General features: G+C 51.9%; 1 protein-coding gene across 1 annotated transcript in view; it reads right to left on the bottom strand.

The window, feature by feature from the left end:
- Positions 1–3677: 3677 nt before the first annotated feature.
- KLF13 (Kruppel like factor 13) overlaps positions 3678–11306 on the bottom strand; it is a 50692-nt gene continuing 43063 nt past the window's right edge. The window contains exon 2 of the mRNA XM_042988267.1: positions 3678–9743. Coding sequence (XP_042844201.1) covers positions 9454–9743 — 290 coding nt within the window. The 3' untranslated portion in view covers positions 3678–9453. The remainder of the gene's footprint in view (positions 9744–11306) is intronic.

Raw genomic sequence — 11306 nt, 5'->3', positions numbered from 1 at the left:
GCAGAGACTCAGCCTCGCTCTGAGTGAGATGGCTGCGAGAGGGACAATCACTTTTTTATTTTTATTTATTTACTTTTAAATGTTTATTATATTTTTGAGAGGGAAAGCATGAGCAAGTAGGGGCAGAGAGAGAGAGGGAGACAGAGAATCTGAAGCAGGATCCAGGCTCTAAGAGCACAGAGCCCAACACAGGGCTCAAACTCACGAACCGTGAGATCATGGCCTGACCCGAAGTCGGACGCTTAACCAACTGAGCCACCCAGACACCCCGCTTTTAAAAAAAGAACTCAAGTACAGTGACTAATATTTTCATTGTTGTTATTTCCACTTTTCAGAGCTGACAACTGAAGGAAAATACTGTGAGGGGCTACAAAATGCAAGTGGCAGAAGCCCAGTCCAATTTAATCTACTGTGTGACCACAGGGTTCTCCTGCCACGCGGGAGTTGATCAGGCCCAGCGTTTCTCGGCTGTAGCCTGAGTGGCACTGTGCTCTCCCTTGGCTCAGGATGGGTGCAGCAAGGCTGTGAGGACCGGGGCAGGTGGGGAGATTATCCCAGACTTGCTAGATGGGCCTGATGTAGTCACAAAGGCCCTTATAAGAGGGAAGTTGGAGGTCAAAGAAGAGAGAAGTTGCTGTACTTTTGGCTTGGAAGATGGATGCAGGGGCCAGGAGTCAAGGCATCATTTCTTCAATCAAGAAAAGATGTTCCAGAGGGAACCAGTCTTGATGACACCTTGAGTTTAGTCTTATCAGATTCATTTCAGATTTCTGACATCCAGAGCTATGATGAGCAGAGCAGAGAATAGAAATGTTTTGCCTTAAGCAACTACGTTTGTAGTGATTTATTACAGCAGTAATAGGAAACTAACACAGGCTGTATGCTTCCAACACCATCTCCATCAAAACCTGCCTGTCCTGTGCACCACTGCTGTGGAGTCTCTGATCCGTGACGGTGGCAAAGTTAGTGTGGAGGTGGCCACCTTGCCAGGAGTAGCCAGGTGCCATCACTGGGCTAAACCATTTTCCTCTTATCAGACCTTAGAAGTGGTGCTAATGGCGCGAATTTTATCGTGGGATATGTGAGGTTTGATTAGAATGTACTGAGCCACCCAGGTCCTTGGAATCAGTTACACAGTCTAATGTGTTATTTGAAGCCCTCTGCAGTCAAGCCCAACCCACCAAACACCAGCCTGCACCCCCAACATGACTGACAAGGCCACAAAGAGATAGTTTAAGAGGATCATGCCCCAGTGGGTCCTCCTGAAAAATACTGCAGCCTTAGTTTTGCCTACTAAACAGGCTCCCATCCAGAATTCTTTTATGGCATTTGTGGCCAGTAGCATTTCAGCCTCTGCTTGAATACCTCCAGCAGTGGGGTGGTCACTGTTTGCAAGCCAGCGCCAAATGATGGTAAGTTCCTGTAGTTTGTGAGCCATGGCCAGCCTCTGCCCTCTGACAATGTCTCAACCAGATGCCAGCCTCCACCTTCTCAAAGACAGCACTGTCTGGTTACTCCCAGGCCCTGTGTCCCCCAGAGACCTGCTGCAGGTCAGCACCAACCAGCCATAGGCTGGATCGCCTCCAGATTTGATGTGGTAAGATGGGTCTATCTTATCTGGTATAGGCACACTTCATCTTGCTGGCTATGATCAGGGACTTGCTGTCCTTCTACTGGCTGCCAATGTCATTTTGAATCCTCACTCTGTTATCCAAGAACTTTACTACTACATTCCCATCCAGGTGCAAACCCTCCCTGACACTGCATACTTCCCCTAACTGCCCCAAGTTTGACTTTGTAATTCAAGGTCCTGATAAAAAAGCAGAGGGTGTTGGGCAAGGAGTGTCTGGGGGCTGACCACTCTGTAACACCCAGTACCTGCTCAGTTCTGATATCCTATTATCACAGACCCTCCCCCCACACTGCTTATGTGCTGTTTATGCCACACGCAATACTGCATTGGTTTTTTTTTTAAGTTTATTTATTTTAAGAGGGGGGGAGGGGCAGGCAGAGAGGGAGAGAGACAGAGAGAGACAGAGAGAGAAAGACAGAGAGAGAGAGTCCCAAGCAGGCTCTGTGCTGTCAGAACAGAGCCTGACGTGGGGCTCAATCTCAGGAACCATGAGATCATGACCTGAGTCGAATTCAAGGGTCAGTCACTCAACCTACTGAGGCACCCAGGTGCCCCTCATTGCATTGGTTTTTTAAACACCAGGAAAATCTATCGCTTGAACATTTTCTTCCTTCTATGCTACTGGGTGCCTCTCAAGGTCTCAGGACACCCCTAGGGCTTGAGATGGAGGCTTCCTGAATGCCAGGCCCCCATCTTCTGGAAAGGAACACCAGAAGGAACCCAAAACTTCTTGCAAACCTCAGCAGCGATGTCACAACTGATGGCTGCATTTGCCCCCACCCCGTTAATATTTATAAAGCATTTGGGCTCCTCTCAACACACACCTATTTATGGAAGTGAATCTATTCAGCTTGCCGCAATCAGGGAGTTCCTGAGCAAAAAGGAACAGTCTCTGAGAAGGAAGAACGATCACCTTCCTGGGAAAATCCTCCGACCAAGACTGGGCTCTGTCTCCATATTAAAAGTTTTTTGTTTGAAAACAAGCCCTGTTTTCCTAACAGGTGTCAGTCCCCTAACAGGGACTTCACAGCTCCTCCTCCTAATCTATGCTGCAGAAAAGATTTTATCAGGAAACACCTGCCAGTGTAGATGTTTTCCAGGTTTAGGAAAAATCACCTTTGATTGACTGCAGTGCTTTTCGTTATTACTATTTTCCATTTCGTGTTTTCATGTGTTCTCTCAACAACAGTAGGCGATCACGTAAGAATCAGGCACGGACCCGGATTCAGTCCTGGATGAGAACCTGGCTGGGGGCTGCGACGGCAGGGCTGCACCTGCACCTTCCCTCCATGCTCTTCGGGTACAGGTCTGGGGCCCATCTCTTCCTGCCAGCTACAGGCTTTATACTGCCTGCTATGGAAATGCCCTGATTTGGGTGGTAAGGGAGCAGCCAGGGGTGCTTAATTATCACAGAAGACTTGAATGAGCTCTGGTATCAACACATACCATGCCAGTCCCCAGCGCCCCAGACCTGGCGCTTGTGGCAGTGTGCTTTGGGGTCCGTTCCCACAGCCAACCTCAGGGTCTTCTGTGGCTGCAAACAGGTCACTCTTTGGACCCTGGGCAGGGGCAAGGGGAGCAGGCAGCCATCTGGCTGAGTGACAGTGTAGTCTGACAGACTTTCAGACCCTCGGAGGGCAACTGGAGTTGAGGAATGGGGCTGCTGCCCTGGGGAGCAGGTGTTTATGGGGGGGGGGGGGGTTCTAGGGACCAGCACTATGCCCTGCTCAGGGTCCTGTCATCAGTGCCTCCCTGGGGTCTACCTTTCTCCTTGATGCTCTGAAGGATGGAATTGTCAGGCTGAGCTTTTTGTGGGGGAGGGAGAAGAGTTGAGGGGTGGGAATGTGATAAGCTGAAATAGGCAGGGGATAGCCAGAGGGGCACCCACTTTCTGCAAAGCCTTCTATTCTATAAAAGGCCTACAAAGCTCAGGGTCGGTTACTGCCCCTCAGGCAATTACATATAGCTGCTGGAGTTGGTCCATTTTGGTCCCTCCCCTCCCCCACCCCGGGCCTCTCCAAGGAACCAGCTCTGGCAAATAAAATAATGAATCATAAATTTTATTTCAAAATGTAAACGTCACTAAACATGCATACACGTTAAAACAATAAAATTTACAATTTAGTTAATTTTTTTTTCTTTTTGCATAGGACATCATTACAATATAGAATCTATGCCATACAAAATACATACAAAGTTTTATCCGAGCAAGCCAAGGCCAGATTGGGAACTGTACAACTGTAATACTTCACTGTAGTGATCCAGGAAAGATGAAACGTGGCCTTCGGAAGCATGGTGTGGTGCTGGTTAAAAAGAAAAAAAAAAAAATGTTCCTACAGAAAAGGAAAATGTGTGCTCCATGGAAATGGTCTTGGACCCTTGGATTCTGCCTTGGGATTTTGGCAAACGATTCCAGAGAAACTCCATCAATGGCTTTGGATGGGGAAGGGGTCATTTGTGTGGGTCTGGGGTGGCTGACTCATGCACCCAACATATCCACACAAGTTATTCCTGGTCCTGTGGGAACCACAGCAAGCCCCAGGCCCCACAATGCATAGCTCGTGCTGACGCCGTTGAGCCCTTGGGATCCCCGGCACTAGGCACATGGACTCTCCGGGCTGAGACTAAAGAGCGAAGCCACCCACCCACCCATGGGCACCCTGACCAGGAATGGCCACCACACTGCTCCCCAAGTGGTGTCTGAGCCGCCCTGGGAAATGACCCTCTCACCCCACACAGAGGGCAGGCTGGGGAGGGATCCGGCCGGTACACCCAGCCCTTGTGCTCTGAGTGGGAAGGAAAATCTTTGACCAGACCTGTGGCTGTCTTGCAGGCATTCAGCTCACACATACTTGGGTTTCTAAGTGAGCGTGTACAGCATCCTGTCAATGTGTCACTGGGAAGCTTCCCTTGAGCCCTAGGAGAAAGCTGCTCCTGTGGTCCACTCCCCTCCCATCCTGTTCATCTTTAAATAAAAGTAGTAAGGTTTTAAAGCTGCATAAGAAGGGAGAGGCTGGGCAGGGCCAGCTGGACGCACTGCCAAGTCCAACATTGCTACAGGGGGTCAGTAGAAACCAAGAAACCAGGTATGGCCCCTCTACCCTCATGGATCCGGGGCTCACAGCTCCCACCACCGAATCCAATCTTCTAACCAGTGAGGGACAGGACAGTGGGTGGGGGAAGGGCCTCTCCCTAAATGACACTCAGGCATTTATCAGTAGTAAGCTGGATTGTACATCCAAATTCTGGTACAAAATTCTCTGGAATGTGTCTTGGACAAACCTTCGAAACCTAACCTTAGAATGAGGAATATCAGTCATAGAAGCAGGCTTTTCCCAGGGCAACCCTGCATTCAGAAAGTGTTAGCCCACACCCTCCATTTTAGTTTTGGAAAATATGGCCACCAGAATCGCATATGCAATCTTTGGATAGCAAAAAAGATGTGGGTGACCTACAAAGCATTTCTTACTGGTCTCAATGTGACCAATACATCAGACACTTTAAACCTTCCAGCACTGTGTTTTTGACTGAATGACTTTGTAAAAATGGGTTTAAAAAAAAAATCCATGATACCTGCCAGAAGTCAAAATCATCAGGTAGCCTGGTAAACAAGCCCAAATCAGGAGTCAGAAAACAAGGGGATGCTATTGCTCAGATCACACTTTCTTGTTAGGTGGCACTCCAGCTTGCTGAGGATGAAGTCCCCAAGGAGTGCTAGGATCCTGTGCTAGGATCCTGTGCAGTCCACCTTAGCACCTGCTTCTGGCAAGAAAGGAGGTTGGGTCTTCTGAAGACTGGGCTGGGCAGCAGAAGGCTCAAATGGAGACCCCAGTTCTGCCACACTCCTCTTGGGACCCTAGAAAGCCACCAGCCCTCTCTTCATGCCCCAAAAAGTGGGCTGGGGGCCACCTGTGGCCTGTCTGTCCCTATCTCTGAATCACCTTCCACTGGTCTGAGCGGAGAGCCAGGGCATGGTGAGATCTGGGGACCCCACTGCCACTGATGTTTGCACCTGGAGGCTGCACCGTGGCGAATCCTGCACCTGCCCGGTTGCATGGCCTCAGAATAAAGGGTGGGGGGGGGTGTCCTGCACCTCAAAGTGCCATAAGTGGGGGTGTAGTGGGATGCAGGTAGGGCACCTCCAGGACTATATTCCCATCAAGGGCATCACTGCCTGTTCCTACATAGCACCCTACAGAAGAGGACCCAGGGCCCTTTGTGGAAACTGCTGTGTTCATGTTTCTTTCTGGATGGCTGTAGGATTCAGTGGGCATATGGGGAGCCAACAACTGGTCCCCTAACATGGCTGATGCAAAGAGGGGCTTTCTTATTTGGGATGTGAGCTAAACACCAGCCTGCTGATGGTTGGGTCCAGGGTCCCTTTTAGGACTTTTTGGAGGGGAACTCTTCCTTTGTTCAGGCATCCTTCATCTTGAGACCTCTGCCCCCTTGGCCTTTGAGAACAAGTCTCCTACAAAATAAAGGTCTGAGTTTTCACTATTATTTCTAGGAGTCCTATGGGTTCCTCAATCACACTGAAGCTGGGCAAGCATGGCCATAAACCAGAAAAATGAAAGACCCTGAAACAGACCCAGGCTGGGAAGACATTCTACATTTCAGAAGAAAATGCAGGTTGTTTCAAGAGGGTCCACACCTTTCAGCGGAGGCCCAGGGGGGCCAGCTTTCCAAGGTCCACCGCCCCCTTCCACAAGCACTCATTTCATGATGAGATGCCAGTGAGAGCCCATTTAAACCTCACCAAGGTTCATGGATTTTTCCCACCCTTCAAGTGAGATGAATTTTAGCCCCAGATGAGTTGGCATGGTCCGACTGGAGCCCCAGGCCTAGTGCCCAGGGGTGCCAGGCGGGAATTCTCTCCAGGTGCCCTAAGTCAGCAGAGCAGTGCCCCATCTCCCAGGCCAGGCCCCTAGAGGAAGGACCGCACCCTGCCATTAGACCAGCACTGCTTTGGGAACGAAGACACACTCATTTGCCAAAAATAGCCAATGCCTGCATATTTCTGTTTTAAGGCAATGTTACCCTTCCATCTATCCGACGGAACAGCCCTGGGTCATTTAGAGGAAAAATTAAATTAAGTGCTCTCTTTGGAAACAGCAAACACCCGCTTTCCCTCCCCCACCCCCCACCCCACCTCTAAAACAAACCAGCTCTTCTTTTATTCCAAGATGACTGGGTTTAGAGTCCTTACTCCCCTTCTTATGTGCAGACAGAAGTGGGGTTAGAAACCCTCCTTCTGAGATGCCAGTAGGCAGATCACAAGGAGACTCCCGGCTCCTCCAGAGGACAGCATTTTGGCCTCCCAGAGACCCACAGCCTCCTCTCTCTGCCTTCGGGGACCCGTGGACGGTGAGCACACCAAAGGACTTTGGAATAAAATTCCTGAACCTGGAATGTGAGTTCCTGAGACATGAAATGTATTCAGAGTGTGGCTTTCTCTGCCTCACACGGAAACAACTTTGGGAGGGGCCCCTGAGGGCCTTCCGGGCCTCACTTTGGAACTGGGCAGGAGGATTTTTCACACTGAGCACTCAGGGCGCTCTTCTGTCCAGGTCTCTACAGGATATTCCACCCTCTCTCCCAGACCAAATGCAAGCAGGCAGCCCGAGTAGGGCCCGGCAGCCAGGGCAGTGAGCTCTGCACCCGATCCCCTGGCCCTGCCTGGCTTCCACCCACAGCAAGAACAACGCTACTGCCCAACCTGGTACCTAACATGCTACTTGGAAGCCACCACCATGCCACCCGTCAATCCCAGATGACACACAGTGGAGTCAGAAAGGGGCACCCAAGTGCTGTCAACAGCAGACTGCCACCCTTGTGGTCACTATGGACAGAAGGTGCTGGCCCAAAGCAACGGCCACAGGCTGTGAGCACCAGCCAGGCCTGGGTGTCTACGGCTTCTCTGTGCTGCACCCCATGCCATGACAGGGTGAGGGTGGAAGCAGGGTGGCCACAACCAAGGCACTCTGGGCCCAGGAAGCCCATCTACAGCCCTCTGAGGTCCCAAGGGTCATTCTTCCTCACCAAAATGAGCAGAGGTCTCTGCAAGATACCCCAAGTCCACCCCAAACCCACCCCCCACCCCAACACACACATACACACACACACATACACACACACGCACTGTCCTGGGGGCTTGTATTTACAGGCCCCAAATCTCAGGAGGAAGGAAAGGGTGGTGCCTGGGCAGCACTCAGGTGGAACCTCCAAATGTCTGCAGAGGAGCAGCACGCTGGAGCCCAGCCTGACTGCCTCACCAGGGCTCAAGGTTGGGGCTCCACGAGAAACTGCTCAGCTCTCTGCTCCTCCTCCCCTGGCAGGAGAACGCTGGCGATGGAGCCCCCACAGCCCTAATGTGCCACAGGCAGGGTGTGGGCTGAGGCCTCCCAGGCAGAAGGGGAGAAACGGGAGGGAAAGGGAGAAGTCCAGGGGGTGCAAAGCTCATGGAGAAGCTGGAGGTTTGCTAATTCTGAGCTGGGAACACGGTGGGTCAGAGCAAAGTATTTCCCACAAGTTTCTGTCTGGTGTTCCCTGGGGAGCAAACAGAATGCACGTTCTCTGACAGCATTTCCCATAACATCTGCTTCACCACTCCCGTAAAGTTCCAAGTCACAATGTTCCGGTCTCTTGCTACAGAACTGTCTCTGTGAAGCACTGAGTGATGCTGCATGCACGACCACACACACGGGGCCTCTGGCAAGGTGGCCCAACAACCTTCCCCATTGTTTCCAACAAAGGTGTCTTGATAGCAGGACGGGTCCAGGAGAACACAGGAACTGGAGGCACCAGAGACACTTTCAGACATCTTTGAAAACACCAGGATTCCTAGCCTCTATTTTCCAGTCAGAGAACATGATAAAAGTGAGAGGTCCCCATGTACCTTCTGCAGGACACAAACTAGCCGGTGTCCCTGTGCAGGGCATGCGCCTCAGGCAGGCCAAGGGTGGGGCAGGTGTGGCCCGGGTCCTGTCGCATTGGACTTCGGATGGTGCAGTGGTCTGACTGGCTGGGGCTTGCACCTCTGCTCCCAGTGCTGAGAGGCCCAGAGAGAGGCTCCTGGAGGCAGGGACAGGGAGACTGGCAGGGCCCCGCAGAGGGGAGGCGCCTCTGTGGTCTCCCCAGATGGAGTGCTTCTTTCACCCAGCACAGCTTAAGGCATCCCTCTGAATCATTTATGTCCTGAGCCCGGCCGGGCTTCTGGGGCAGAGGCTGGCGGCTGCGTGGAGACTTGGGGCCCCCTGCTGAGGAATCTGGCCTGGAAGCAAATGTCAGTGACCACATCCGCTCAGAAATGACTGACGGACTAACCCAAGGGCCAGACACTGAGCTCCACCTGCATTGCTCAGTCTTTGTCCCCAGTGTGTTCCCGAACCTAACAGAAAACTCCAGAGTGCAAATCTATGTACAGAATAAGGCGGCAGGAAGGGGGTGTCCTCACTGACCTCGTGGAACATGTCCATCCCTGAGAAAGGGGGGGAGGGGTTCAACACCACTGAATCTCACCTTTGTGGGTATGTTTATTGTGCAATTTGTGGATGGTGTTTTTTGAAAATTTTTTGTTTCGTTTTTTTACAAATTCACTTTGACACCTGAGGTGAAGAAAATTGTCTGTTGTGTTGTTGTTTTGACTCCAGAAAGTTCTTTCTTTCTCATTACAAAAGGAAAAGACACGGCATCACAAAAGGAAGGGCGAGCATATCTGCTCATGGCTGTAGTTGGGGCGGAGGGTCCTCGCCGGCCAGGGGTGGGCAGGGCCCGCAGAGGGGTGGGCGGGGCTGTGCTGCGTCGGGCTGCGGCCGCGCTCAGGGCGAGCTGGCCGGGCTGATGGTGGGGCTGCTGGCATCGGAGCGGCTGTAGTCGCTGAGGGAGCCGGTCCGTGAGCCCCCGCTGCGCCGCTGCAGCATGCCCGGGTGGAAGTTGGCATGGCGGCGTGCGTGCTTCGTCAGGTGGTCGCTGCGCATGAAGCGCTTCTCGCAGATGGGACAGCTGAACTTCTTCTCGCCTGTGTGCGTGCGGTAGTGCCGGGCCAGCTCGTCGGAGCGCGCGAACTTCTTGTTGCAGTCCTGCCAGCTGCAGGCGAAGGGTCTTTCACCTGCGGGGCGACAGGGCAGCGCATCAGTCACCGGTCCTGGCCCTGCCCTCCACGCAGCCTGCTCCTCCCCATCGCTAGCCGCGTCCCCTCCCTCTCCACCGGCCTGTAACCAACCCATCAGGGCAAACATGTGCCATGCCTGTGCCCTCCAGCCAGTACCCAAGGAAGGCAGCAGGCATCTCCCAGGATGAAATGGCAGCTTCTCAGTAACTGTGATAGCAGGGCCCAAGGCCCCTGGCGGTGGCAGTCCCAAGCACACGGCAGAGCATGACCCCCAACAACCTGTGCAGGCACCCCTGGCCCTGGCCCGAGGGCAGATCAGGCCCATCTTCAGGCTCTGAGATTGGGAATCCGGAGTAAAGGGTCTAGGGCCCAGGGAGGACTTGCAGGCCTACCAGGGAGGGTCCAGCTGCCTCACACTGGCCTGAAGGGAGCCACACTCCAGAGCCCCACACCCCTGCAGGGCCAAGAGACAATTCCCAACCTGAGTGCTCTACTACTATTCTGATCCTCAGTTTCCTCATCAATAACATAAGGAGCCCAGACGAGGTAATTTGCTTCTCATGTTGCTCTTTCAACCTCCAGTGTGGCCAATAGGTAACAGCCAGCAGAACAAGAGGCTGCAACAGGCTCTTGCAGACCCAAACACAGTGACAGACAAGGGTGGCTACCCAGAACACTCCCTGAGAGGGAGGTAACAAAGGTAGACTTCAATGAGGACCTCACCCCTCCCATCCCTCAGAGCAAGGAACAGGCCATCATTTACCCAGGCAAACTCTGAACCACAAAAAAATGGTATCAACTGCTCAGGGAGAATCAGCAGGGGCTCCTGGCACCCCAGAATGCAGCCCTTATGGCACTGGGGGTGGCCACACCGCCACCCTTTCCATTCTCCGCCCCCCACCCCCAGGCCCTAAAGCCTTCAGCCAGCCCTTGAAGCTGGTGCACCTGTGCCCAGCAGAGGAAATCCATGCCACCCACCCTAAATGAGCCCATCAACCTTAAATATAAACACTCAAGGATGGCCAGATGGCCAAGGAAAACCAGCAAGATGAAAGGGAAAAGGCCAAGAGCAACAAAACAAAGCTGACTCCAGAGGAAAAAGAGTGAAGCCAAGGGACAGAAGAGAATGTCAACCTAAAACTTTGAATTCGTATTCTGAGAAAATTTTCAGACAAAATTTCATGCATAAAGTGAACATGATACCATCAAAAGGAAGTTCAGAGGACAAAAAATAGTGTTTAGAAATTGAGAGTATTATTGCCCAAACAAAAATTTCATAGAACAGATGGAAATATACTGAAGGAAATAACCCATAAAAAATGGAACAACATCAAAAAAGCTCTGAAAATATGTGAATGTTGCAGTGTTCTCTGCCTCCTAGTAATGCTGAAACTAAGAGCTCTGTGTGGCTGTATATGTTGTTACATGTTACATGTACATGTTGCACATGTGATTTTACAGGGGCTTTGGGGGGGAGCAGGAAAGGGGGTGTGTGGGAGGAGAATTCAAAATCAAGAGAGCAAACCATCATATCCCAAAACTATCTGATAGTTACAAATG

The sequence above is a fragment of the Panthera tigris genome, chromosome B3 (genome assembly GCF_018350195.1).
Source record: "Panthera tigris isolate Pti1 chromosome B3, P.tigris_Pti1_mat1.1, whole genome shotgun sequence".
In the NCBI taxonomy this organism is placed as follows: Eukaryota; Metazoa; Chordata; class Mammalia; order Carnivora; family Felidae; genus Panthera; species Panthera tigris.
Note: the sequence above shows the minus strand (reverse complement) of the source record. Positions and strands in the feature narration are given on the sequence as shown.